General features: G+C 35.8%; 1 protein-coding gene and 1 long non-coding RNA gene across 2 annotated transcripts in view; both read left to right on the forward strand.

Moving 5' to 3' along the window:
• LOC139981501 (uncharacterized) overlaps window positions 1-24643 on the forward strand; it is a 135357-nt gene that overhangs the window by 95413 nt on the left and 15301 nt on the right. Inside the window, exons 3-7 of the mRNA XM_071993934.1 lie at window positions 9788-9940; window positions 11647-11811; window positions 12146-12442; window positions 13714-13866; window positions 15573-15737. Coding sequence (XP_071850035.1) covers window positions 9788-9940; window positions 11647-11811; window positions 12146-12442; window positions 13714-13866; window positions 15573-15737 — 933 coding nt within the window. The remainder of the gene's footprint in view (window positions 1-9787; window positions 9941-11646; window positions 11812-12145; window positions 12443-13713; window positions 13867-15572; window positions 15738-24643) is intronic.
• LOC139981517 (uncharacterized) lies at window positions 6483-9055 on the forward strand. The gene is made up of 2 exons (XR_011797881.1): window positions 6483-6792; window positions 8975-9055. It is a non-coding gene; the product is annotated as an uncharacterized lncRNA (long non-coding RNA).

Below are 24643 nucleotides of genomic sequence, written 5' to 3' on the forward strand. Positions count from 1 at the left end.
GCAGTAACGTGTCTTTCCGATGGCACACCTAGGCTATCCACTAATGTTCCTAATTACGGACTAACTGAAATATATACAGTCACAGCAGAATAATAATCTCTACTAAAGTACACACATTGCACGCAAATCAGAGCGTTACTAAATAACGTAAAATGATAACAATCGGTCGATAACGTTACTCCTAAATAATTGGGCGTAATCTATCCCTCAGTGAAATATCGCAGTTTGCTAACAATTTATACAACTCACAAATGTACTCAATAATATTCTGAGCGCTTACAATATCTAAGAACAATTATACACGGTGCCGTGGTATTAGAAACCTACCAACTTGGATAATAGTAAATGATATGATAACGTACCGTACGTAGACGTCTTGCGAGATTTTGGCAAAGAGTCCCTCGCTGCACGTACCAACAGCTCCTTTTATACTAGCCTGAACAATGGCTTAAGTTTACGCGCGTGAGAAAGTTACTACTTCAAAGAGCACCGCCTTAGTGTTGCAGTCACCAGACTTCCGGAGACCGAGAGGCCAGGTGCACGATTACTTACGTCATAGTAAACAACTTAACGGGGATTTGCCGACATAGAATCATAACATTACGTAAACAGTTTACACAGCTTAAAGAATAGCCCTCAAAGCTTAAATACTACGTAAGTTCGGTTACAATATATATATATATATATATATATATATATATATATATATACACACATACACAAACACAAATATATATATATATATATATATATATATATATATATATATATATATATATATATATATATATATCACATAATATACTTACTAAACTATCATCATACTGCTACTCGGAGTTTCACGTGTACGGCTCGCGCACCGATCATCAGGCAACTCTGATCGGTGCGCGAGCCGTACACGTGAAACTCCGAGTAGCAGTATGATGATAGTTTAGTTAAGTATATTATGTGATATTCTAGCTCTGCCTTGGCATAGAGCACTCTTTGTGAATATTGACCAACATTCTATGTGATATATATATATATATATATTTATATATATATATATATATATATATTTGTGTGTGTGTATGTGTGTGTGTGCGTTTGTATTTCTATCTGACCGAGGACTTGAACAAAAGAATTTCAGGTCCTCGGTTGTGATTTCTAAAGAATCACCAAGTCCTCGGAAGAATTCTATTGTATGGGGTATTGTTAAGGTTAGGGTACGTGGATTTGAACAATGGAAAATACAATGGGGTCATCGGTTGGAATGAAACAAAAACATGTGTGCGTGCGTGTGTGTGTGTGTGTGTTATGGTATTCACTCAACATAAACGGTTATGAAATCAATAACCGGATGTGTAGGTTAAATATTCGAAGATAAACTTGTTCATTTGCCTTGGTCGTTATTTCCATTTAATTTGAATTAAGAGAGGGTGTAATTGGGACTCATCTAACGTCATTCCCTCATTGCATTAAGTTTTGTACTTTTGAAAATTTTGAAAATTATAATATATTTTCTAACAAAGTACTCCTAATTTGTCAATATGAGTCATATCTTATTTCTCTGCTTTTTTCTAATAATATTTATTTTAATATTTTTATTTTGTCCATGATTTCTACGTAACGACAGTCAAGTTGTGTCGGTTCGTGCTCAGCCGTTATAGCGCCATCACCAAATCTTGGGTATAAGCCAATAATGCAAAGCAGCATGCCCATGGTGACTGCAAGTAGTGGATGACCTCGTACGTATTAGGCAAAGCAGCTAGGTTGTCGAAAGCAAAGTACGCAATTGTTTTATCCCCGACTGCTTGTCATGGACACCTTTCTTTGTACGATGGCAAGTTGTGCCATTGGACAGCGATGAAAGGATCACCTCTCTGCCATCTCTCTACCGCCTCCTAACGTTGCATTGCTTTTATTCAATGATATTTCCAACCGGAATTTCTCCAACCCTCGTTCACGCCCGCCCCCCCCCCCCCCTCCCAAACTCCCTCCTTACGAAAATTCACCATCACACGAAAGGAAAGTTTTCACATGAAACATAGAGAATAGGTGAGTATTCTTTCTATTTGTTTATTAATTTATTTGTTGTCCATCGATTTGGTCGTTTCACGCCAGACTTACATATATACAAGGTGCAATTTGGCAATGAATAGTATGTTATGTAAATACATAAGACATTACCGTTAGGTATTCCGTTAGCAGCGTATATAGTGAAATAAACCAAGCGCATTCCATTAATAAGTTACACAACAAAATACCCAGAATGAGAAATTTTCAATACTGAAAATAATAATGTACATAACTAGCAAGGTGAGTTACAAGAATTCCGTGATTGATCTAAAGTAACTAAAATAACAATGTATGTTACAGGGATTCAGTGATTAACCTAAAGTAACCTAACTGCAGGGTGTGTTACAGGGATTCTGTGATTGATCTAAAGGAATTTAACTAGCAGGGTGTGTTGCCTTAAGTAACCGCACTCAGGGTATGTTACAGGGATTCCTTGATTAACCTGAAGTAACGTAACTAGCAGGGTGTGTTACAGGGATTCCGTGATTGATCTAAAGTAACTTAACTAGCATGGTGTGTTACAGGGATTCAGTGATTAACCCAAGGTAACCTAACTGCAGGGTGTGTTACAGGGATTCTGTGATTGATCTAAAGGAACTTAACTAGCAGTGTGTGTTGCCGGGATTCCGTGATTTACCCTTAAGTAACCGCACTCAGGGTGTGTTACAGGGATTCCTTGATTCACCTAAAGTAGCGTAACTAGCAGGGTGTGTTACAGGGATTCCGTGGTTGAGTTTGTTCACCATCTTCTAACGGAAATTGTCTGAATCGAGTAAAACAATCCTGACCGATCCTGAAAATAAAAATGAAAGAGCAGATTTAAGTCAGTGATAGAAAATTGTCACAACTCGTTCTGGGATAACCCCCTCAAGAATTTTATTGAATACTTTACGTGTTTAGTTAATTGGATGCTAATTATTTAGCCAAGGTTTTGTGCATCCTTAAGCATTACGTAATTATTTATTGTTAACGAATATCAGAATTCCGTCGGCATGAGGGTATAAATAGAACAGTCAAGCCACGTGCTCTTTCTTTTCAATCTCGGTCTTGAATCAAAACAAGCAAAACCGAAAGTTGCTCTTGTTTAATTATAAAAATGTTAGTCAGAATTTTAGTTCATAAGAAACCAATTTCCACCTTCATTGAGATAACATTGACTCATTACTTTACGAATTAAATTCGGTGTTTTTGGTACGTTTATAGATGGCAAAAGAGGCAGGGAAGAAGCTAAATTACAGCTTGAACGAGGAAAGAAAGAGAACGTGAAACTAAGAAAAGGAAAAGGCAGACGCTCGTATAGAAAGAAAGAACATTCATTTGTATCTTAACCATAAACGTTGACAGAACTCTCAACGAAACAAAACTAGGACCATAAGAAGGAAAGGATGCCATATAAAGTATAGAAGTTTAAAAGGATATATATATATATATATATATATATATATATAGAAAAGGATGATTTATTTTGTTCTATGTAACCGCCATTAATTTTATTGTTGTTGTTGTTAATAATTACATTGAACCTTTGAAACTCATATACTCTCTCTGTCCATCTTTACGCCGTTGTCGACTGCTCTCTTGAAAATAATCCGTGACAAAAACAAACGTGCAAGGTGGGTGGGGGAGGATGGGGGAGGCAGAAAAGAGAGTAGAGATCATAATTGACATGCACAATGGAATGTTATTCGGCATAATTCGAAGACGCATCCATGCATGTTACTGGTAACATGATGTCTCGAAGGAAACTTTTTTAAAGATCCTGTGTTCGCTTGCAATTGCTTTCGCATTCGGTACTGATACCTCCATAGATCTCTGTATTGTAACAGAGAAGGGCCACACCATATACTTCGGGCGGAGGTCTTTATCCCCTTCCCCAGAAAAAAACAAAGGGTAGCTCAGCCCAACCTTCACCCCCCCCCCCCCCAACACACACCGGCAGACTGCATTTTCTTTCATAAAATGTTTGCCAATTAACGGAATTGGACGTGGTGGTACTATTCAGAAAAGATACTATAGAAAGCACCTGGCCATGAAACAACCAAACGACTGATTCGTCAGGTGTGTATAACCATTCCCTCGAAGGGGAACAGATACTACACATGATCTTAGTCAAAAGGTCGTTTGTTTTGGCACCCAAGGCGGGCTACACGCTAGCAGAAAAGAGGAACCGACTTAAGGAAAGTTTAAAACGTTGTTTCGCTCTGGAGGCCACTTTGGATTTTAGTGACTCGTTAATTAGTTGACGGTACTTTCAATTCTTCCTTGCATGATTGTAGTCATCTATCGGAATTGTTTTTTTTATTTCCGTTATCGTCTGATCTTTGAAATCATATTTTAAAGTATACGTGTTTTCGTAATTGGAATACAAATATCGGCCACCCTCGCTGAAAACTAAAGTGGCTGGTAACCATTTTTTACTTAAATCCCATAAATAGTATATATTATATCCAACTAAATTCACTTCAACAGTTAGACTAGTCAAATATACCATGTGTATACACACTCTGTAGTTGTTTATCTGTCGTTCACGCCTTTGCAGTTGTACTCTCAAAAATGTTCGACAAATATTGTAGCCTTCCCAATACTGGGTACGTATATATTCAAACAAATTTGGTTGAATATACCCCCCCCCCCCCCGCCGCACCCAAAGCCTAAAGAATTAAAATATATCGACAATGATCACTATGTCACGTTTTGGCAATTAAATTGGTTACACTTTCGTATAATTTTACTTGTTTTGTGGCAAACCTTGCACCAAATTTGGTTGGATACATACGTAACCAGTAACCCAGTGTTGCGTACAATTTTTGCCCAACTTTTTGGAAGGAAGTTTTTATAAGTTTATTGCACGATTTTCGGTTTAATTCAAACATGTAAATTAGATTCTAGGTTCTTATTTATCAAGCAGACGTGTGATACTCGATTCTCACTCGAACTTGGGTACATTTTGTACTCGTACTCACGACTTTGTACTCACTCGTACCCCGAACATTGTAGCAACAAAACAAGTACGTTTCCAACTATGCCAAGTGTTGATGTTGACTTTGAGAATAAGGGACTTTCTCTGGTATTTTTTTTCAACAAATTGTGTAGTTTAAAGCATTACTTGCGTAGAGCTTTGATTGGGTTTGCGTCGACTAAATTTCAAACTTTTTCTGAAATGCAAGCTATAAACTAACTGGAGTGTCACCAAACCAGTGTAACCACCCGACATACCTAAAGTCTGATTGTTTATAAGCATACTTGAATGCAGAGATGGCGTCTTATCTAGGGGTCACCCCTTACCATGATTCGCGGATCGAAATTATGTTTAGACTTTCGAAATGGTTTGGTTCAGTTCCTACAGATCATTCGTGTTTAAAGGGATATACCCCCTCTATTCGCTTTACAAAATTATGATCCACACCACAATTACCAAAACATGAAATCAAAATTGAGCAAAATAATAGCGTGACATAGATATAACGTCACTAGTGAAAACTTTACACTTAGTCGGCAATTTCTATATTTCAAGATAGACCACACTTAATAGGAATTGAAAACAAAGGACTGGTGTTTGATACAAAGAAATCCCTTACTAATCTGGATTGCAGGTCATTGTAGCCTGTCAACAGTCAAACTTCATATTAAACAATGAGTCTGAAAGGAAACACAAATCCAATCAATATTATTAGTGTGTGTGATAAAGATGTCAAGAAATACTTCCCCAAACATCTAAGAACAATCGAATTCCATTTGGGAGATATCACACATTTAATGTTTCTTTACACTTAAGGACTAAGACTTGATTAAGTCTACATATGACATCATGGAGCCATATTTGCTATAACTCAGTACGCTTTCTTACTTCATTGAAATGCTTGTTTTCTGAAATGGAGATGGTTATGCAAATGCTGATGCTCAAATATCCAATCTCTTAACATGACATAATGTTGGTATTGGCTTCAGTACTAGTGTAAACACTGTTAACATTTTACCTTGAAAATAAGATAAGAAACAGGAGCGTTAGCTCAGAGGTTAACGCCGGTGCCTTTCAATCATAAGGTCCCGAGTTCGAGTCACTCCAAGTTAATGTATGTCGTCCAGTTACAGAGTTGTTGACAATTGACATTCATAACCATGTATGTTAATTATGAATCTAAGAGACTGACTTCGTTCAGCTTGCGGCTTTGATAAGCCAATTATGACTTCCTCGCGAGTTCCTGCTTGCAGGAGGATCTAAAATACATACACTCATACACGCACACTCACATACATACATACATACATACATACATACACGCACACAGACACATCCGCCTGCAAGACTACTAAGGTTAACCAACTTTCGGCTAAATTTAGGAAACTGAGAATATACACTTTCGATACAGTATTGTGTTCATACGGTAGCTTAAAGTGCCATCAACATAAGAACAACGTTGCCTCATTAGTTGACCTTTTTCAGTAAATTGTTTAGATAACAAGATAATATCTTATCAAAAATCAGATAAATGTTGGATTGCTCCGTTGCATTAACTGAGCAATTAAACATTTTTCTGCAAAATGTTTAAATGACAACTTATCAGAAGATGGGACAATTTTTTATGTTGATGGCACTTTTAAGCTTCCGTACTTAATAAGTGCTTAATTAGTCTTCAACCTTCTATAAGAGACGAGTAACATAACAATTCTGCCCCTTGGAAGAGAGTAAGGGAGAAACTATCAACTACGCTGCCGTCCGATGATACTCTATGCGTAAGATTTTTACAATGATTGTTTTTTATTCATATATTTTTTTAGTAACGTCTCGGGAACGATATGCTGTAAGGTACCATTTACATCTACTATGTTATGTAGTGAACAACTGTATCACTTATGTATACATATATATATATATATATATATATATATATATATATATATATATATATATATATATATATATATATATGTTGTTAAGTCTATAAGTAAGGATAGGAAAGCTGCTTATGTCCTAGGGATAGCTTCAGGGGATTACAAGGCTGGGATTACTTTGTACGTAAAGACTTGCTAATAGGATTAAAGGATAGAGCTAGAGATGAGGAGAGGGGTTACGGGCAGTTGGACTGTGGCTTTTGTGAGGTGAGGAGCCAAGGTATTAGGAGACGAGAAAAGGAGAGAAGCGTAAGGGAGTGTGGGAAGATAGCGAGGATAGTGTTGCAAGGAAGCAGAGGTTGTTTGAGGAGAATTGATGGTAGTGAATTGTGAAAGGAAGCAGTGGAGTTATGTGGAGCTATGTGGAGTTTGAAAAATAAAGAAAGAAAAGCAACGAATGACACTTTCTTGACACTTATTACCCCACACTACGTAACAATATATATATATAAATATATATATATATATATATATATATATATATATATATATATACATAAAATATATATGTATACATAAAATATATATATATACATAATATATATATATATATATATATATATATATATATATATATATATTGTTTACAGCCAATGCCTTAGACTTAAACGCATTTGCTCTAACCCATGTGATTTTAAACACCAGATATCCATATTAACTGGTTATTTCTTGAACGTCGGATTCCCCCTTCACTTAATTAGACAGGGTATTTCCAGGGCCGACAAGTTGAGCCGTGAGTACTTATTAAAATACAAGTCTAAAAGTCCCAACACGCGCATTCCGTTCGTTACCAGTTACAACCCCCTCATCAAATCTTTCATTCGCTCCATCAAACAGGAATTTGCTGTATTTCAAGACGATCAGTCTGTAGGAGAATCATTTAAGGTACCCCCCATGCTAGCATTTCGTCAACCCCCCAACCTTAAATTTCTTCTCACTTCCTCCAGACTCCCCCGCTCAGTTTCCACCTCCGCAGGCAATTTTCCTTGCGGTAAACCTAGATGCCTAATATGCCCCCATATTACCCCAGGCACCGTGGTCAAGATTCCCAATGTTGACTTTAGTCTTAGACCCCCTTCCCTCTCTTGTGATTCTATCAATGTTATTTACATTTTCTATTGTGTACTTTGCAAAGAGGGCAATTATGTAGGTGAAACAGGCTCCCGATTCCGCTTACGTTTTAATAATCACAAAAAATCTATTCGTGATAATTTTGCAGGATTCCCAGTGTCCGAACATTTCAATCTTCATGGTCATTCTCTAAAAAACCTAAAATGTATTTTAATTGCCTCGAACTTCAAATCAACTACTGAACGTAAACGTAAAGAAATCGATTGGATCTTTCGTATTAAGTCTCACATCACCGGCCTCAACAAAGACTTGGGACCCCTTAACAACTACCAGTTCTACAAGCATATGTAATCCGTTCTTTGCTCCTTAATCCGCTTCCTGTATAGTCATGGTTTATTTGGTTTTAATTCCATCATTGCAACTTACACTTATCTAGCGTCATACTTTCATTGTGTCACATTTTGTACTTCTCATTCGACTGCCAAGTATTGCTGACGAAGGTCCCAGGGGGACCGAAAATTCCAATATATTTTCTAAAACTTACTCCTTATTTGTCAATTATGAGTCATATCTTATTTCTCTGGTTTTCTCTAATAATATATATATATATATATATATATATATATATATATATATATATATATATATAGATATATATATATATATATATATATATATATATATATATATATATATATATATATATATATATATATATATATATATATATATATATATATATATATATATATATATGATATTACTAAGGTAAGCAACAGGGAGGGAACACATCAGGATCGTAAACCTTTACATCGCCTATTGCGAACCTTTTCATTTTTTGAGATGTTGTGAGTCAAGCGTAATTGTTATCGCTCGTTATCACCGTCTCTTTATTAAACAGTAGGTAAGTCCAAGTTTTAATGCTTTTGGTTCTTTCACTCATGTTCTGCAGGATGACAACTTCCTTCAATCGTCCATGATGCCGGTCTTAAAACATCTATGGATAATCGTCACTATGTGCATTCTACACGGTGGGACAAAGAGAGAAGTTCTTTGGTTTTGAATAGTAACAGTTTATTTAACCTGTAACTAATAGAGTTCAATAGGTTTCCCCTTCACTGTAAGTCTTGAGGATGTATGTCTTATATGCCTTAAACCTTGGTGTTTGAGTAAATCATGACTTTTGTGTCGTAATCATTTCGGTTGAGGCACGTATGTATTATTGCAATGTTAGTTTTTACATTTTATCGGTTAAATGAAGAAAAAATTATACGTCAACATTTGCTTCAAATCGAATTTTGTAAGCCACAATGCAATATGTTTTACAATTATTAGATATGTCGTTTACATTTCAGTAAAGGTTTAGTTCGGACCGGTGCAAGACATGACTCGCTATTAATTAATTAAGAAGTTTGTGAATGCATACCTCTTTCAGTTGCTCTGTTTTATTACATGTTGAAATGCAGGTTTACTAAAGAAGGGACAAAATGATGTTGTTTTAATACAGAAAATACTAATTGCTATTATAAATAAAAATAAAACAAAACTGCTAGCAAACTGCTTATCCACTAAAGAGCCCGTGTAAGAGAATGTGTAAAAGTAAGTTGGCCTGACGTTTCGATCCTAGCAGGATCTTCTTCAGAGGCTAAATGATCGGAACGTCGGGCCAACTGACTATTACACATGCTATTTCTATCAAAAATAATCTATTTTGATGAGAAATACTATACTCTATTTATCTTAATTCCAAACACAACTGTTTTAGGTACTAAAAGTGCTTTGACAGACTGCACAAGTCACCAAAATGCACGAATCGGCAATAGTTGGAAAATTGACTGCAGGCTACAAGATTGGAGCGAAGTTAAATATTACCACGATAACCCAGTCGAAGGAAATTTACTAATCATGTCTAATCAAGGTAAGCCTTTAACATGTGTACGAGTGAATTATTCCCACGAGTATCTACCATTAATACACAATTATATAAATACTATACACTATTCGATACATTTTTATTTTTTCAATTCAGCTTTTTTTTTGTATGATTGCTTTATGATGATGGTGATAGTTTATAATGCCTAATAGAAGTTCATTAAATCTAAAAAACTGTTAAAACTTGACAATGTATATTTTCAAGGATTAATTGATATCCCTTTGTATGAAGGTATAGGTAAAGGTAGAGGTAAAGGGAAAGGGAGAGGCGTGGGTTGACACAAGTGAGAACAATCAAGAGACAAAATGAGGCAATTTAATGATTGAAATTTATAAAACTATAGGCAGGCAGTTTGAATTTGTCTAATGAATAACGTGATTTACGTGGTTTGCCTTACACACAATATATCACAGTTCTTGTACGTCAACACAGCTAGACCAACTGTTCAACCCGTGATCGAACAATACTGCTGACCTATAGTCTAATAAAGGAAGGAAACGGCTGTTTACATAGTGAGTAACCGCATCAGAACATCCGTCAAAAACCATATTGCAAGGAAGTAATAATCCAAATGTAAACAATCAGTAACATTCCCTGCCCATATCCATGTAACAGTTGGAAATCTGACCCCGTGACCTCGAAGAAGTATCAAAGACAATACTGCTTGCATATACTCTTAAAGGAAGGAAACGGCTTTTGACATATTGTTAGAAGCCGCATCAAGAACATCCGTGAAAACCATATTGCAACGAAGTAATAATCCAAATATAAACATTCAGTAACATTCCACGTCCATATCCTTAAAATAAGTTTGTTCAGATATAATAAAAAGTTGGTGATTGCCAATATAAATGTTTATGAAGGTGATGTAAAGTAGAAACTTAACATACGTTATATGAACTTGATATGACTGTTATATGGATTCCCGTCATATCCTCCACATCAAACTTGAGATTATTCGAATATGGGCAGGATATAAAATCCATATTAAACTATTAACACTTTTGGCCATACATAATATAAGTTTCATAAGGTTAACAAAGTAGAACCCTTATATAATTATATCAGACTTTATATAGCTTTTTCCGGATTCTATATATATTGTCCACATGAAACATTTATGAATTTGCTTTATATGGTTCATATACAAATATCATGTTCAGTTTAAGGTTTATATAAAATTCCCGATGCAACAGCAATATGTAGAAAATATAAGCTTTAAATGTAGTAAACCTTAGCAAGTTGTGCAGTACATGGGTCTGGTTTACAGTACTGTACATTACGATACCGAGATATATAACTGGATGCATTGGAAATACAGTAACTCTCCTAAATGTACACACCGTGGCTGTAGGCTTACTAATGTTACTGCTAGTAAGTAGTGCAGTGGGCCGTGGGCTAAGCTAATTCGTGAATACCGCACAATGCTACACTCTGTTGTAATATGTTTGTGACATGCTTTAACTAGTCAATAAACAAGCATAAGAGCGAAGAATTACTTATTCATTTGGGGGTTGTGGGTTGTTTTGAAACTATGAGTCTTTTTGTTTTAAATTTTGACAGGAAAGGCTAGATATGACATTATGAGTATGAAATGTTCTGACTGGAGAATCTTTTAACTTCTTTGACATTTTGGCTTGCTTTTTTATGTCAGATATTATACGTCATCTCAATTCTATTCCAATTTCAAGATAACGATCATTGTTTTGGATTTGGGTGCGACATCGGTACCCTGGATATTGATGAAGATGGCGCCATGGTTATCAACAATGTTACAATAGATCATATATCTTTGTATACGTTGATATACACCGACAGAGACGGACATGATTATCAACATGAATTTATAATTATAGGTAATGTTAGTACCATTCATTTAAAGAGAACATTATTATAGAAACAATTTACTCTAATATTGAGAAAGAAATGGTTTATTTGGTAATGACTTCACGGTAAGGTACAGCAGCAAAGCATCATAAATGACGTTAAAAAATATATAAACTGAGAAAATGCAAATACGAATCTGCTTATACTGATTTACACGTTAAAACAACTTCATTGAGCTAGGTGATGAAAAGTTGTATGATTGCAGAAGAACATACCTTTGGAAATAATAGAGCATAAATGTGATTTTACTGACTCACACCAATCAGGTTACTGCTTCCTCATTGTTTACCTCTTTTCTCGCAGATTGTCCTTCTACTGTTTACGCCCATCATGGATCCCACGCACTCATAAATTGTTACTTCCCTCAGTCTCAGGGGGTACATTGGTACAATTCAACGACACGTAATGCTCGACCAATCGCAAGTCTTGAAGGAGGCCGGAAGGCGGGTTCAGGAGTCTCTGCTGGGAAATACGATATTACCAATAACGGTGGTCTGCTGATAAGAAATACTACTTTCAGCGACGAAAAAACATACCGTGCTATACTTATTGTACCGAATATAGATACATTAATAACAGATCAGGAAGTCGTTATATATGGTAAGTCAGTGTTGTATATAAAGTTATGAGAATAACCATAGCTGTAAACTGCGATTATTTTGACCTGCCTAATAGATATTCCGTCCTGAGATAATACCTACCAATCTCAGTAACATAGTGTACCATGTATAAACCAGTTTTCTAAGAAAGAAAATAAGTAAAAAAGGCCTGTGTTGGAATGTATAAATGATAGTTATGATGTCAATTATGAGTCATATCTTATTTCTCTGGTTTTCTCTAATAATATATATATATATATATATATATATATATATATATATATATATATATAGATATATATATATATATATATATATATATATATATATATATATATATATATATATATATATATATATATGATATTACTAAGGTAAGCAACAGGGAGGGAACACATCAGGATCGTAAACCTTTACATCGCCTATTGCGAACCTTTTCATTTTTTGAGATGTTGTGAGTCAAGCGTAATTGTTATCGCTCGTTATCACCGTCTCTTTATTAAACAGTAGGTAAGTCCAAGTTTTAATGCTTTTGGTTCTTTCACTCATGTTCTGCAGGATGACAACTTCCTTCAATCGTCCATGATGCCGGTCTTAAAATAGAGTTCAATAGGTTTCCCCTTCACTGTAAGTCTTGAGGATGTATGTCTTATATGCCTTAAACCTTGGTGTTTGAGTAAATCATGACTTTTGTGTCGTAATCATTTCGGTTGAGGCACGTATGTATTATTGCAATGTTAGTTTTTACATTTTATCGGTTAAATGAAGAAAAAATTATACGTCAACATTTGCTTCAAATCGAATTTTGTAAGCCACAATGCAATATGTTTTACAATTATTAGATATGTCGTTTACATTTCAGTAAAGGTTTAGTTCGGACCGGTGCAAGACATGACTCGCTATTAATTAATTAAGAAGTTTGTGAATGCATACCTCTTTCAGTTGCTCTGTTTTATTACATGTTGAAATGCAGGTTTACTAAAGAAGGGACAAAATGATGTTGTTTTAATACAGAAAATACTAATTGCTATTATAAATAAAAATAAAACAAAACTGCTAGCAAACTGCTTATCCACTAAAGAGCCCGTGTAAGAGAATGTGTAAAAGTAAGTTGGCCTGACGTTTCGATCCTAGCAGGATCTTCTTCAGAGGCTAAATGATCGGAACGTCGGGCCAACTGACTATTACACATGCTATTTCTATCAAAAATAATCTATTTTGATGAGAAATACTATACTCTATTTATCTTAATTCCAAACACAACTGTTTTAGGTACTAAAAGTGCTTTGACAGACTGCACAAGTCACCAAAATGCACGAATCGGCAATAGTTGGAAAATTGACTGCAGGCTACAAGATTGGAGCGAAGTTAAATATTACCACGATAACCCAGTCGAAGGAAATTTACTAATCATGTCTAATCAAGGTAAGCCTTTAACATGTGTACGAGTGAATTATTCCCACGAGTATCTACCATTAATACACAATTATATAGTTACTATACACTATTCGATACATTTTTATTTTTTCAATTCAGCTTTTTTTTTGTATGATTGCTTTATGATGATGGTGATAGTTTATAATGCCTAATAGAAGTTCATTAAATCTAAAAAACTGTTAAAACTTGACAATGTATATTTTCAAGGATTAATTGATATCCCTTTGTATGAAGGTATAGGTAAAGGTAGAGGTAAAGGGAAAGGGAGAGGCGTGGGTTGACACAAGTGAGAACAATCAAGAGACAAAATGAGGCAATTTAATGATTGAAATTTATAAAACTATAGGCAGGCAGTTTGAATTTGTCTAATGAATAACGTGATTTACGTGGTTTGCCTTACACACAATATATCACAGTTCTTGTACGTCAACACAGCTAGACCAACTGTTCAACCCGTGATCGAACAATACTGCTGACCTATAGTCTAATAAAGGAAGGAAACGGCTGTTTACATAGTGAGTAACCGCATCAGAACATCCGTCAAAAACCATATTGCAAGGAAGTAATAATCCAAATGTAAACAATCAGTAACATTCCCTGCCCATATCCATGTAACAGTTGGAAATCTGACCCCGTGACCTCGAAGAAGTATCAAAGACAATACTGCTTACATATACTCTTAAAGGAAGGAAACGGCTTTTGACATATTGTTAGAAGCCGCATCAAGAACATCCGTGAAAACCATATTGCAACGAAGTAATAATCCAAATATAAACATTCAGTAACATTCCACGTCCATATCCTTAAAATAAGTTTGTTCAGATATAATAAAAAGTTGGTGATTGCCAATATAAATGTTTATGAAGGTGATGTAAAGTAGAAACTTAACATACGTTATATGAACTTGATATGACTGTTATATGGATTCCCGTCATATCCTCCACATCAAACTTGAGATTATTCGAATATGGGCAGGATATAAAATCCATATTAAACTATTAACACTTTTGGCCATACATAATATAAGTTTCATAAGGTTAACAAAGTAGAACCCTTATATAATTATATCAGACTTTATATAGCTTTTTCCGGATTCTATATATATTGTCCACATGAAACATTTATGAATTTGCTTTATATGGTTCATATACAAATATCATGTTCAGTTTAAGGTTTATATAAAATTCCCGATGCAACAGCAATATGTAGAAAATATAAGCTTTAAATGTAGTAAACCTTAGCAAGTTGTGCAGTACATGGGTCTGGTTTACAGTACTGTACATTACGATACCGAGATATATAACTGGATGCATTGGAAATACAGTAACTCTCCTAAATGTACACACCGTGGCTGTAGGCTTACTAATGTTACTGCTAGTAAGTAGTGCAGTGGGCCGTGGGCTAAGCTAATTCGTGAATACCGCACAATGCTACACTCTGTTGTAATATGTTTGTGACATGCTTTAACTAGTCAATAAACAAGCATAAGAGCGAAGAATTACTTATTCATTTGGGGGTTGTGGGTTGTTTTGAAACTATGAGTCTTTTTGTTTTAAATTTTGACAGGAAAGGCTAGATATGACATTATGAGTATGAAATGTTCTGACTGGAGAATCTTTTAACTTCTTTGACATTTTGGCTTGCTTTTTTATGTCAGATATTATACGTCATCTCAATTCTATTCCAATTTCAAGATAACGATCATTGTTTTGGATTTGGGTGCGACATCGGTACCCTGGATATTGATGAAGATGGCGCCATGGTTATCAACAATGTTACAATAGATCATATATCTTTGTATACGTTGATATACACCGACAGAGACGGACATGATTATCAACATGAATTTATAATTATAGGTAATGTTAGTACCATTCATTTAAAGAGAACATTATTATAGAAACAATTTACTCTAATATTGAGAAAGAAATGGTTTATTTGGTAATGACTTCACGGTAAGGTACAGCAGCAAAGCATCATAAATGACGTTAAAAAATATATAAACTGAGAAAATGCAAATACGAATCTGCTTATACTGATTTACACGTTAAAACAACTTCATTGAGCTAGGTGATGAAAAGTTGTATGATTGCAGAAGAACATACCTTTGGAAATAATAGAGCATAAATGTGATTTTACTGACTCACACCAATCAGGTTACTGCTTCCTCATTGTTTACCTCTTTTCTCGCAGATTGTCCTTCTACTGTTTACGCCCATCATGGATCCCACGCACTCATAAATTGTTACTTCCCTCAGTCTCAGGGGGTACATTGGTACAATTCAACGACACGTAATGCTCGACCAATCGCAAGTCTTGAAGGAGGCCGGAAGGCGGGTTCAGGAGTCTCTGCTGGGAAATACGATATTACCAATAACGGTGGTCTGCTGATAAGAAATACTACTTTCAGCGACGAAAAAACATACCGTGCTATACTTATTGTACCGAATATAGATACATTAATAACAGATCAGGAAGTCGTTATATATGGTAAGTCAGTGTTGTATATAAAGTTATGAGAATAACCATAGCTGTAAACTGCGATTATTTTGACCTGCCTAATAGATATTCCGTCCTGAGATAATACCTACCAATCTCAGTAACATAGTGTACCATGTATAAACCAGTTTTCTAAGAAAGAAAATAAGTAAAAAAGGCCTGTGTTGGAATGTATAAATGATAGTTTCTATTGTGTTGTTTGTAGCAGGATCTTCTTCAACGACAAACTGAAATGAAAACAGTTTCAATACGCATTCGAATATGATTCTGCCATGATCGAAACGTCAGGTACCCTTACTTGTTTACGTAATCTGGTTTTCTAAGGGTTTTGTTTATTCTACAGTAAGCGTCGAAACAGCGGTATTTTCAGTAGATGTTTGCGAGGGAAGAAATTTCTGTTTGGTGCAGCTGCAAGATCCGACAATTTTTATGTGTCGGGAAACAAATACAGGACCTCATACGTCACTGAGCTGGACAAGGAACACATCAAACGGTACACGATTAGTTAATACTTCTAAGTCCTTTGATGGAAACATGTACGAGGCATTCGTATCAACGAATGTAAATCTTAACTCGACAGACCGAATATATGTTTACATCTGTAACTCTATAATAGATATTCCAGCTAAGCCATTAAGACAAATAGTTGTAATGGTCGAAGATGAGAGTACGGACTACATCACTACTCTGTTGGAACCGACATATTATAGGGCATATGATGACGTCAGGTTAGTCTGCACCAATGAGAATCCTTTGTTCATATTATGGAAAAGAAACCACGAAACTATTGGATACTACCACGAAGGCAAATCGGATGTATTGAAACCTGGTTACGAGCTTGATAAGGATGGATCGTTGCTCGTTAACAAATTCTCATATACACATGAAGGTGAATATGTTTGTATCTACAACAATGGTAAAGTCGAGGAAATAGCGCAATATAATATCAAGACCGTTGGTGAGTGCCTTTATTCTTTCAAAGTCTCTTAATGTTGTGTATAATATACCCTTCTAGCGTTCTACTGACTATAAACAATACCTTTTGTTTCATTTTTATTTCTCATATTGTTTTCCGAACATGTTCCTGGTTTTAAGTTCCTTTCAGGGGGCTCTTATTAGACGGGCCCAATATGAGGTACAAAGTCATAACAAAACGTTAATTGATCTGCTACATTATATTAAAGTCTCAAAGTCTCAGATAAATACTATTCATCAAAGAACCTTGCTTTAAACTAACTATTTAGTTTAGTGCCATAGTATTACTAAAGTAGTGCTTACAATCTCAAGATATAGAGGAATATTCTCTTTTTAATGATCAAATCTGTATCTTTATCATGCTAATCAATCGATAGGTAGAACGTTTGGAATATATATTGCAATCTTCGCCCTATCCGTAGTAATAATCCAAACAAAAGTAATCTGAAAATTGAAAACAAGTTAAGAACAATACCGTTCATAATTTTCTCTTCTTATTTCTTTATTCATTAGTTACACCAATAAATCCTACACTTTCTATCGTTGGGTGCTCAGAGCCATTGGATTGCAAATTCAATGTAACAAACAGTGGATATCTGACATGTTTAACAGAGGGCGTTCTTCCAATCGTGTATCCGAAATGGATCCAGGATGAATGTGTTTCTTCCAGAATTACTTTCAGTCAACCACAGCTAATAGTGAGAAATATTGGGTCTTTGTTTAGCATATACTTGACTACTTACTACGAAATAACGACTGACCAGGATTATGAAAGTGAGACAGACGAAGACTGGCAGACTTATGATGTCACAGCGTCCTGCTCTGTGAACTACGAGGTTATTGGACAACACAAGACAGACGTTACGCTGCATCTCCAGAAACGTACTTCAGGTGACTTCATGCAATGTAAAAGCGTAGGAAGGTAGTTTGATGAGGAGATAAACTGTTACTGTATGATGATGATAAAGGAGCTGTCAATTGAAAGTAGACCACCCCATTGGAGCTTGTTAAAACATTCTTTTTCTGGGTAGTGATCTTCAAGTAACAATAAATGGAAGAGAGAGGACTCATTTTTTAGCAGTTGGTTTTAGGTGTGGGGCGAAGGTGGAGAGGGGGATATTTGGGAGAGGAAGGGGGACTGTGGGGAGGGGACATCAAAGGAGAAGCCAATTCCCCATCCCATGCAGACTGATGTGATAAATATGCTTGTGGTGAATACTTACACCTTATAAATAAATCGTCCGTTTTAAATTATCGCACTGTAAACATATCGAGCTTCATAAAATGGCATAAAGAGTATCCAAAACTAAACGTAAAGACCCCTCGTGGCACCCCCTTTTGGTTCCGAAATGACCGAATTTAATTATTTCAGAAAATCTAACACGATGTCTTAAGATACGGACAGTTAAATATGGAGAGCAAAATGGTATATTACCACAACCGTGACGTTAGGATTTTCTTTGCATTCAGAATAGTTACAGGCGACTCAATGAAGTTGAAACTCACAAATCATGCGTAGGATGTAAGTTTATGCGGATTAGCATTATTCTCAGCTTAGGTTTAATTTTCAGCTACTAAGTGTGTATCAATCGTGCATGTTCGTCATACATAATATCTATCTGTTCGATTTGTTTCTTGCAGCTGTAACAGAGGATAGAATAAGGAAGAGGTTTAGAGGTAAGTTTAAACATGATAATAATTTTGCTATATTTCATATATTCACATTAAAAATGAAAGTTTACGTGATATTTATAAGTACAAGTTTACCTTACTACGATTCTTGTTACAGTTTGACTCGAGTGTTTCCTTTCCTGGTAATGTGATATTGATGAGTATATCTAGAAACTGATTTTCGTGGGTCATTACATGGGTATACTTTCATTTCTGGTAAGTATAATTAGCACACAACATTTGATGCTATATTAGTGTTAACATGCGTTCCTCGTTTTTATTACAGTACATAATAACTGGCTGTGCGTCATCCCAGTCATTGTATTGTCTGTCATTATGATTATTGTTTTTGGCTTTTCAAAATGGCGAAATGGCAAAGCAGGAAGCGGGGCCTGTGGCAACAAGAATACATCTGATGTCGAGAATAATTATACGAACAAGAGTGAAGACAACCCAACCTTGACAATTTGAAAGGAGCTATACAATGTGATTGAATAATTACTGGGTTAAATTTGTTTAGTAGTTAATCATATTATACATCGACACAAATACTAACAACATTTACAATCGGTTAATAAGTAACTAGCCTATAATATTAGCAAGCAATCCTCTATAGAAATTATGACTTAAGATAAGAATCAAATTTTCGATCGTTTGGAGTGACGTTACCTTAATAAAATATTTATAATTTTATTATTATTTTGTAGTTTATTTGGAGTTTGGGGTTAACGTGGAGTGGGGGCGGCCGGTGTGCAAGGATACATTCGAATTTCCAAATTATATCTTTCGTTCTCGCAAAAAAAAGGATAACTGAACTCTTAATGTGAGAATTCCACAGCCTGTGATTTAAGAGCAAGAGAAATATAGAGAGAGGCATGGGTCCATTTGCCATTATTGATAACTTCTCTTTTGTGAAAACATACATGGAGAACGCATGAAATATTTTATCATTGAATTGTTTCCACTAAATGCAGTTAGTAAGAAGAACTGTTTGTGGTACCTTTTGATGAAGTCAATATGTTTTGTAATTCTAAACATGTAATTGTATAAAACTTGTAAAATATGTCATGTAATAACTTAAGTATATATGTATATATATATATATATATATATATATATATATATATATATATATATATATATATATATGTTATGGTATCCACTCAACATAAACGGTTATGAAATCAATAACCGGATGTGTAGGTTAAATATTCGAAGATAAACTTGTTCATTTGCCTTGGCCGTTATTTCCAATAAATTTGAATTAAGAGAGGGTGTAATTGGGACTTATCTAGCATCATACTTACATTGTATTAAATTTTGTACTTTACATTCCACTGCCGACGAACATCCCAACGAGACCGAAAATTATAATATTTTCTAACAAAGCACTCTTTATTTGTCAATATGAGTCATATCTTATTTCTCTGTTTTTTTCTAATAATATTTATTTTAATATTTTTATTTTGTCCATGATTTCTACTTAACGACAGTCAAGTTGTGTCGGTTCGTGCTCAGTCGTTATAGCGCCATCACCAAATCTTGGGTATAAGCCAATAATGCAAAGCAGCATGCCCGTGGTGACTGAATTAGTGGATGGCCTCGTATTAGGCAAAGCAGCTAGGTTGTCGAAAGCAAAGTACGCAATTGTTTTATCCCCGACGGCTTGTCATGGACACCTTGCTTTGTACGATGGCATTGTGCCATTGGACAGCGATGAAAGGATCCCCTCTCTGTCATCCCTCTACCGCCTCCTAACGTTACATTGCTTTTATTCAATGATATTTCCAACCGGAATTTCTCCAACCCTCGTTCACGCCCCCCCCCCCCCTCCCAAACTCCCTCCTTACGAAAATTCACCAACACACGAAAGGAAAGTTTTCACATGAAACATAGAGAAGAGGTGAGTATTATTTCTATTTATTTATTTATTTATTTTTTGTCCATCGATTTGGTCGTTTCACGTCAGACTTACATGTTTACAGTGTGCACTTTGGCAATGAAAAGTATGTTATGTAAATACATAAGACATTACCGTTAGGTATTTCGTTGGCAGCGTATGTAGTGAACTAAACCAGGCAGGGTTGGCATTTTCCCGGAAGCGGTAAAAACCAGGTAAACACCGGGAAAAACTGGTAAATACCGGTAAAAACCGCCTCCGTCTCGAAAACTATTAGTACTTGTCCGTAATATGCAGGGTCATCAGTAGGCACGATATTGTTTCATGACGGGCATATGTTATTGAATATGGGAGTTTCTTAGCTTCATTTTGAGCTATTTTATCACAACCTAATTCTACTTTTTGTGGAAAAAAGAGTATTTTTCATATTGCACATGTATAGTTATTCTGTCACGATCTCTTTAGCAGTATGCATTGCCTATTGCCCAAACCATTATAGGTCTACACTGGGACACTCACCCCTCCAAATTCTTCAGGCCTATTATGTGCTCAGACAGTTCATTCAATTAATACAGTAGGCAACAGTCTATTGAGGTGAATTCAATCCAAGGGGGCTCAATAGAAACTGCTTTGAAACTATGAAAGACACATGGGCCCAATTTAAGTATTAAACATGGCCCTATCGAGCCATTCACACAACCAAACTGTTTACCTTGATGCAAACATGGTCCAATTATTATACAACTTCATGCATGAGTAATTAAACACTTTGAGGTGGACAGGTGAGGTGATACTGGGCACTTCCTGTGTATAGGCTAACTGAAGAAGTAAGAGTATCAACAACACAGGTTACTGTTCCAGATACTTATTCTCAAATTAGTTGATGTCACAACAGTCACATAGTACAGTGCCTATAAGCAATATAAGCATAGTACAGTGCCTAGTGCGAAGTGTTAACAGAGTACAATTTATCGCAGACATGAAGTGATCGTTCTTGGATGTGAATCATCATTTGAGCATCCAATATTTTATTTATTTGAATTATTTATAATAGTCTAATCGGTAAACTCACAAAGTTATAGATCATGGCTGTTCTTTGGATGTAACCCAACCCTCTACCATAAAATGCTATTTTCTTGTAGTTTCTATGCTCCTCCACAAGTTCCACATGAATTTTTAGGAATTCTATATACTTTGAGGTTTTTCCCGGTAAAAACCGATAAAAACCTGGTTTTTACCGGGCGGTAAAAACGACCCGGTAAAAACCGGCCAACCCTGAAACCAGGCGCATTCCATTAATAAGTTACAAACAAAATACTCCAGCACCCCTCATCCCTTCCCAGACTAGGTATTAGTGATGTGCGCTAAACGAGCGACAAAGGGCTATTCCCTCTTCTCGTCCAGAATGGGAAATTCTCGATAACGAAAATAATTATGTACATAACTAGCAGGGTGTGTTACAGGAATTCCGTGATGATCTAAATTAACCTAACTAGCAGGGTGTGTTACAGGGATTCCTTGATTAATCTTAAGTAACGTAACTAGCAGGGTGTGTTACAGGGATTCAGTGCTTGACCTAAAGTATCGTAACTATCAGGGTGTGTTACAGGGATTCCGTGATTAACCTTGAAGTAACGTAACTAGCAGGGTGTGTTACAGGGATTCCTTGATTAACCCTGAGTAACGTAACTAGCAGGGTGTGTTACAGGGATTCAGTGCTTGACCTAAAGTAACGTAACTATCAGGGTGTGTTACAGGGATTCCGTGATTAACCTTGAAGTAACGTAACTAGCAGGGTGTGTTACAGGGATTCCTTGATTAACCCTGAGTAACCTAACTAGCAGGGTGTGTTACAGGGATTCCGTTGTTGAGTTTGTTCGCATTCACCATCTTCTGACGGAAGTTGTCTGAATCGAGTAAAACAATCCTGACCAATCCTGAAAATTAAAATGAAAGAGAAGATTTAAGTCAGTGATAGAAAACAAACGTGCAAGGTGGGTGGGGGTGGGGAGAGGAGGAAGGCAGAAAAGAAAGTAGAGGTCATAATTTACATGCACAATGGAATGTAATTCTGCATAATTTGAAGACACATCCATGTTACTGGTAACTTGATGTCCTGGCGGAAACTTTTTGAAAGATCCTGTTTCCGCTTGCAATTGCTCTCGCATTCGGTACTGATACCTCCATATATCTCTGTATTGTAGCAGGGAAGGGCCACACCATATACTTCGGGCGGGGGTCTTTATCCCCTTCCCCACAAGAAAACAAAGGGTAGATCAGCCCAACCCTCAAACCCCCCCCCACCCCCTCCCCCAACACACACACCGCAGACGGAATATTATAAAATGTACAGTACAAATATATACAACATACGTGTGCGGCACAACCTAAACAGTTGTAAAGCTTCAACATTGATTCAAAAGTTGCAACATATAGCACCATTTTGCATCCTAGGCACCCTCCTCTTGGAACTCCTCCCATGTATCACCTACAACTCCCCAACCGGTTCACGGACGTTTTCTCTCGCAATAAGGTTAGTATAATCCAGTTAGCATTATAGGATTCATTTCAGGTACCTAAAAATACTTATTTAGATGGTCTGATATTCTGATGGCTACTGGGTATCTTATACTGAATAGAAGAAATTTATGGGGTTTTCTTCTCTGTGGAGGTCAAAACTGATTTGACAAAAACAATATTGATGATAAACGTATGAATAGATTTTATGCACATACCAGCTGTATAGGTGTTCTTTTAGGACATATTTGATTAATATTACATTATTGTATTAAAAAAGAGTTAGTAAGTTGACGGAGGTCATTATCTTAATTGAAGTTTTAAGGAAGGTATAGCAAATCGTGAAACTACGAACGAATTAACAAGCATATCAGATATTGTGATTGAACGCTTTACTGTTTTACTCAGTTGTAATTCTAATCGTCTAATGTTCAATTCCGTTAATTAAAAAATAAAGTAAATTGTATTGACAATGTTGATCAATTTGTCACTTTTTGGCAATTAAATTGGTTAGACTTTCGTCTGATATCACTTGTTTTGTGGCAAACTTTGCTTGCACCAAATTTGGATGGATACATACGTATCCAGTAACCCAATGTTGCGTACAATATTTGCCCAATTTTTTTTAAGCAAGTGTCATAAGTTTATTGCACGATTTTCGGTTTAATTCAAACATACAAATTAGATTCTAGGTTCTTATTTATCAACCACACGTGTGAAACTCGATTCTCACTCGAACTTGAGTACATTTTGTACTCTTACCCACGACGTTGTACTCACTAGTACCCCGAACATTGTAGCAACATAACAAGTACGTTACCAACTATGCCAAGTGTTGATGTTGACTTTGAGAAATAAGGGACATTCTCTGGTAATGTGTGTAGATTTAAGCATTACTTGCGTAGCGCTTTCATTGGTTTGCGTCGAATAAATTTCAAACTTTTCTTGAAATGCAAGCTATATTCTTGCTGGAATGTCACTTTAACCACCCGACATTCGTAACTGATTGATTAACACAGGCAAATGGATATAGTGCATAGTGACATATCTACGGTGTTTTCGTTGCTCCTCTCCCCAGAATCCCAAAGAGACTTTGAGTTCAAATCATTAAAATGGGCCATATTAGAAATAATAATAATAGATAAACTTATAAAGCGCCAAAATCTACAGAGTATTCGATATGCACTGTACAATAATTATGAA

This window comes from Apostichopus japonicus, chromosome 15, assembly GCF_037975245.1.
Source record: "Apostichopus japonicus isolate 1M-3 chromosome 15, ASM3797524v1, whole genome shotgun sequence".
In the NCBI taxonomy this organism is placed as follows: Eukaryota; Metazoa; Echinodermata; class Holothuroidea; order Aspidochirotida; family Stichopodidae; genus Apostichopus; species Apostichopus japonicus.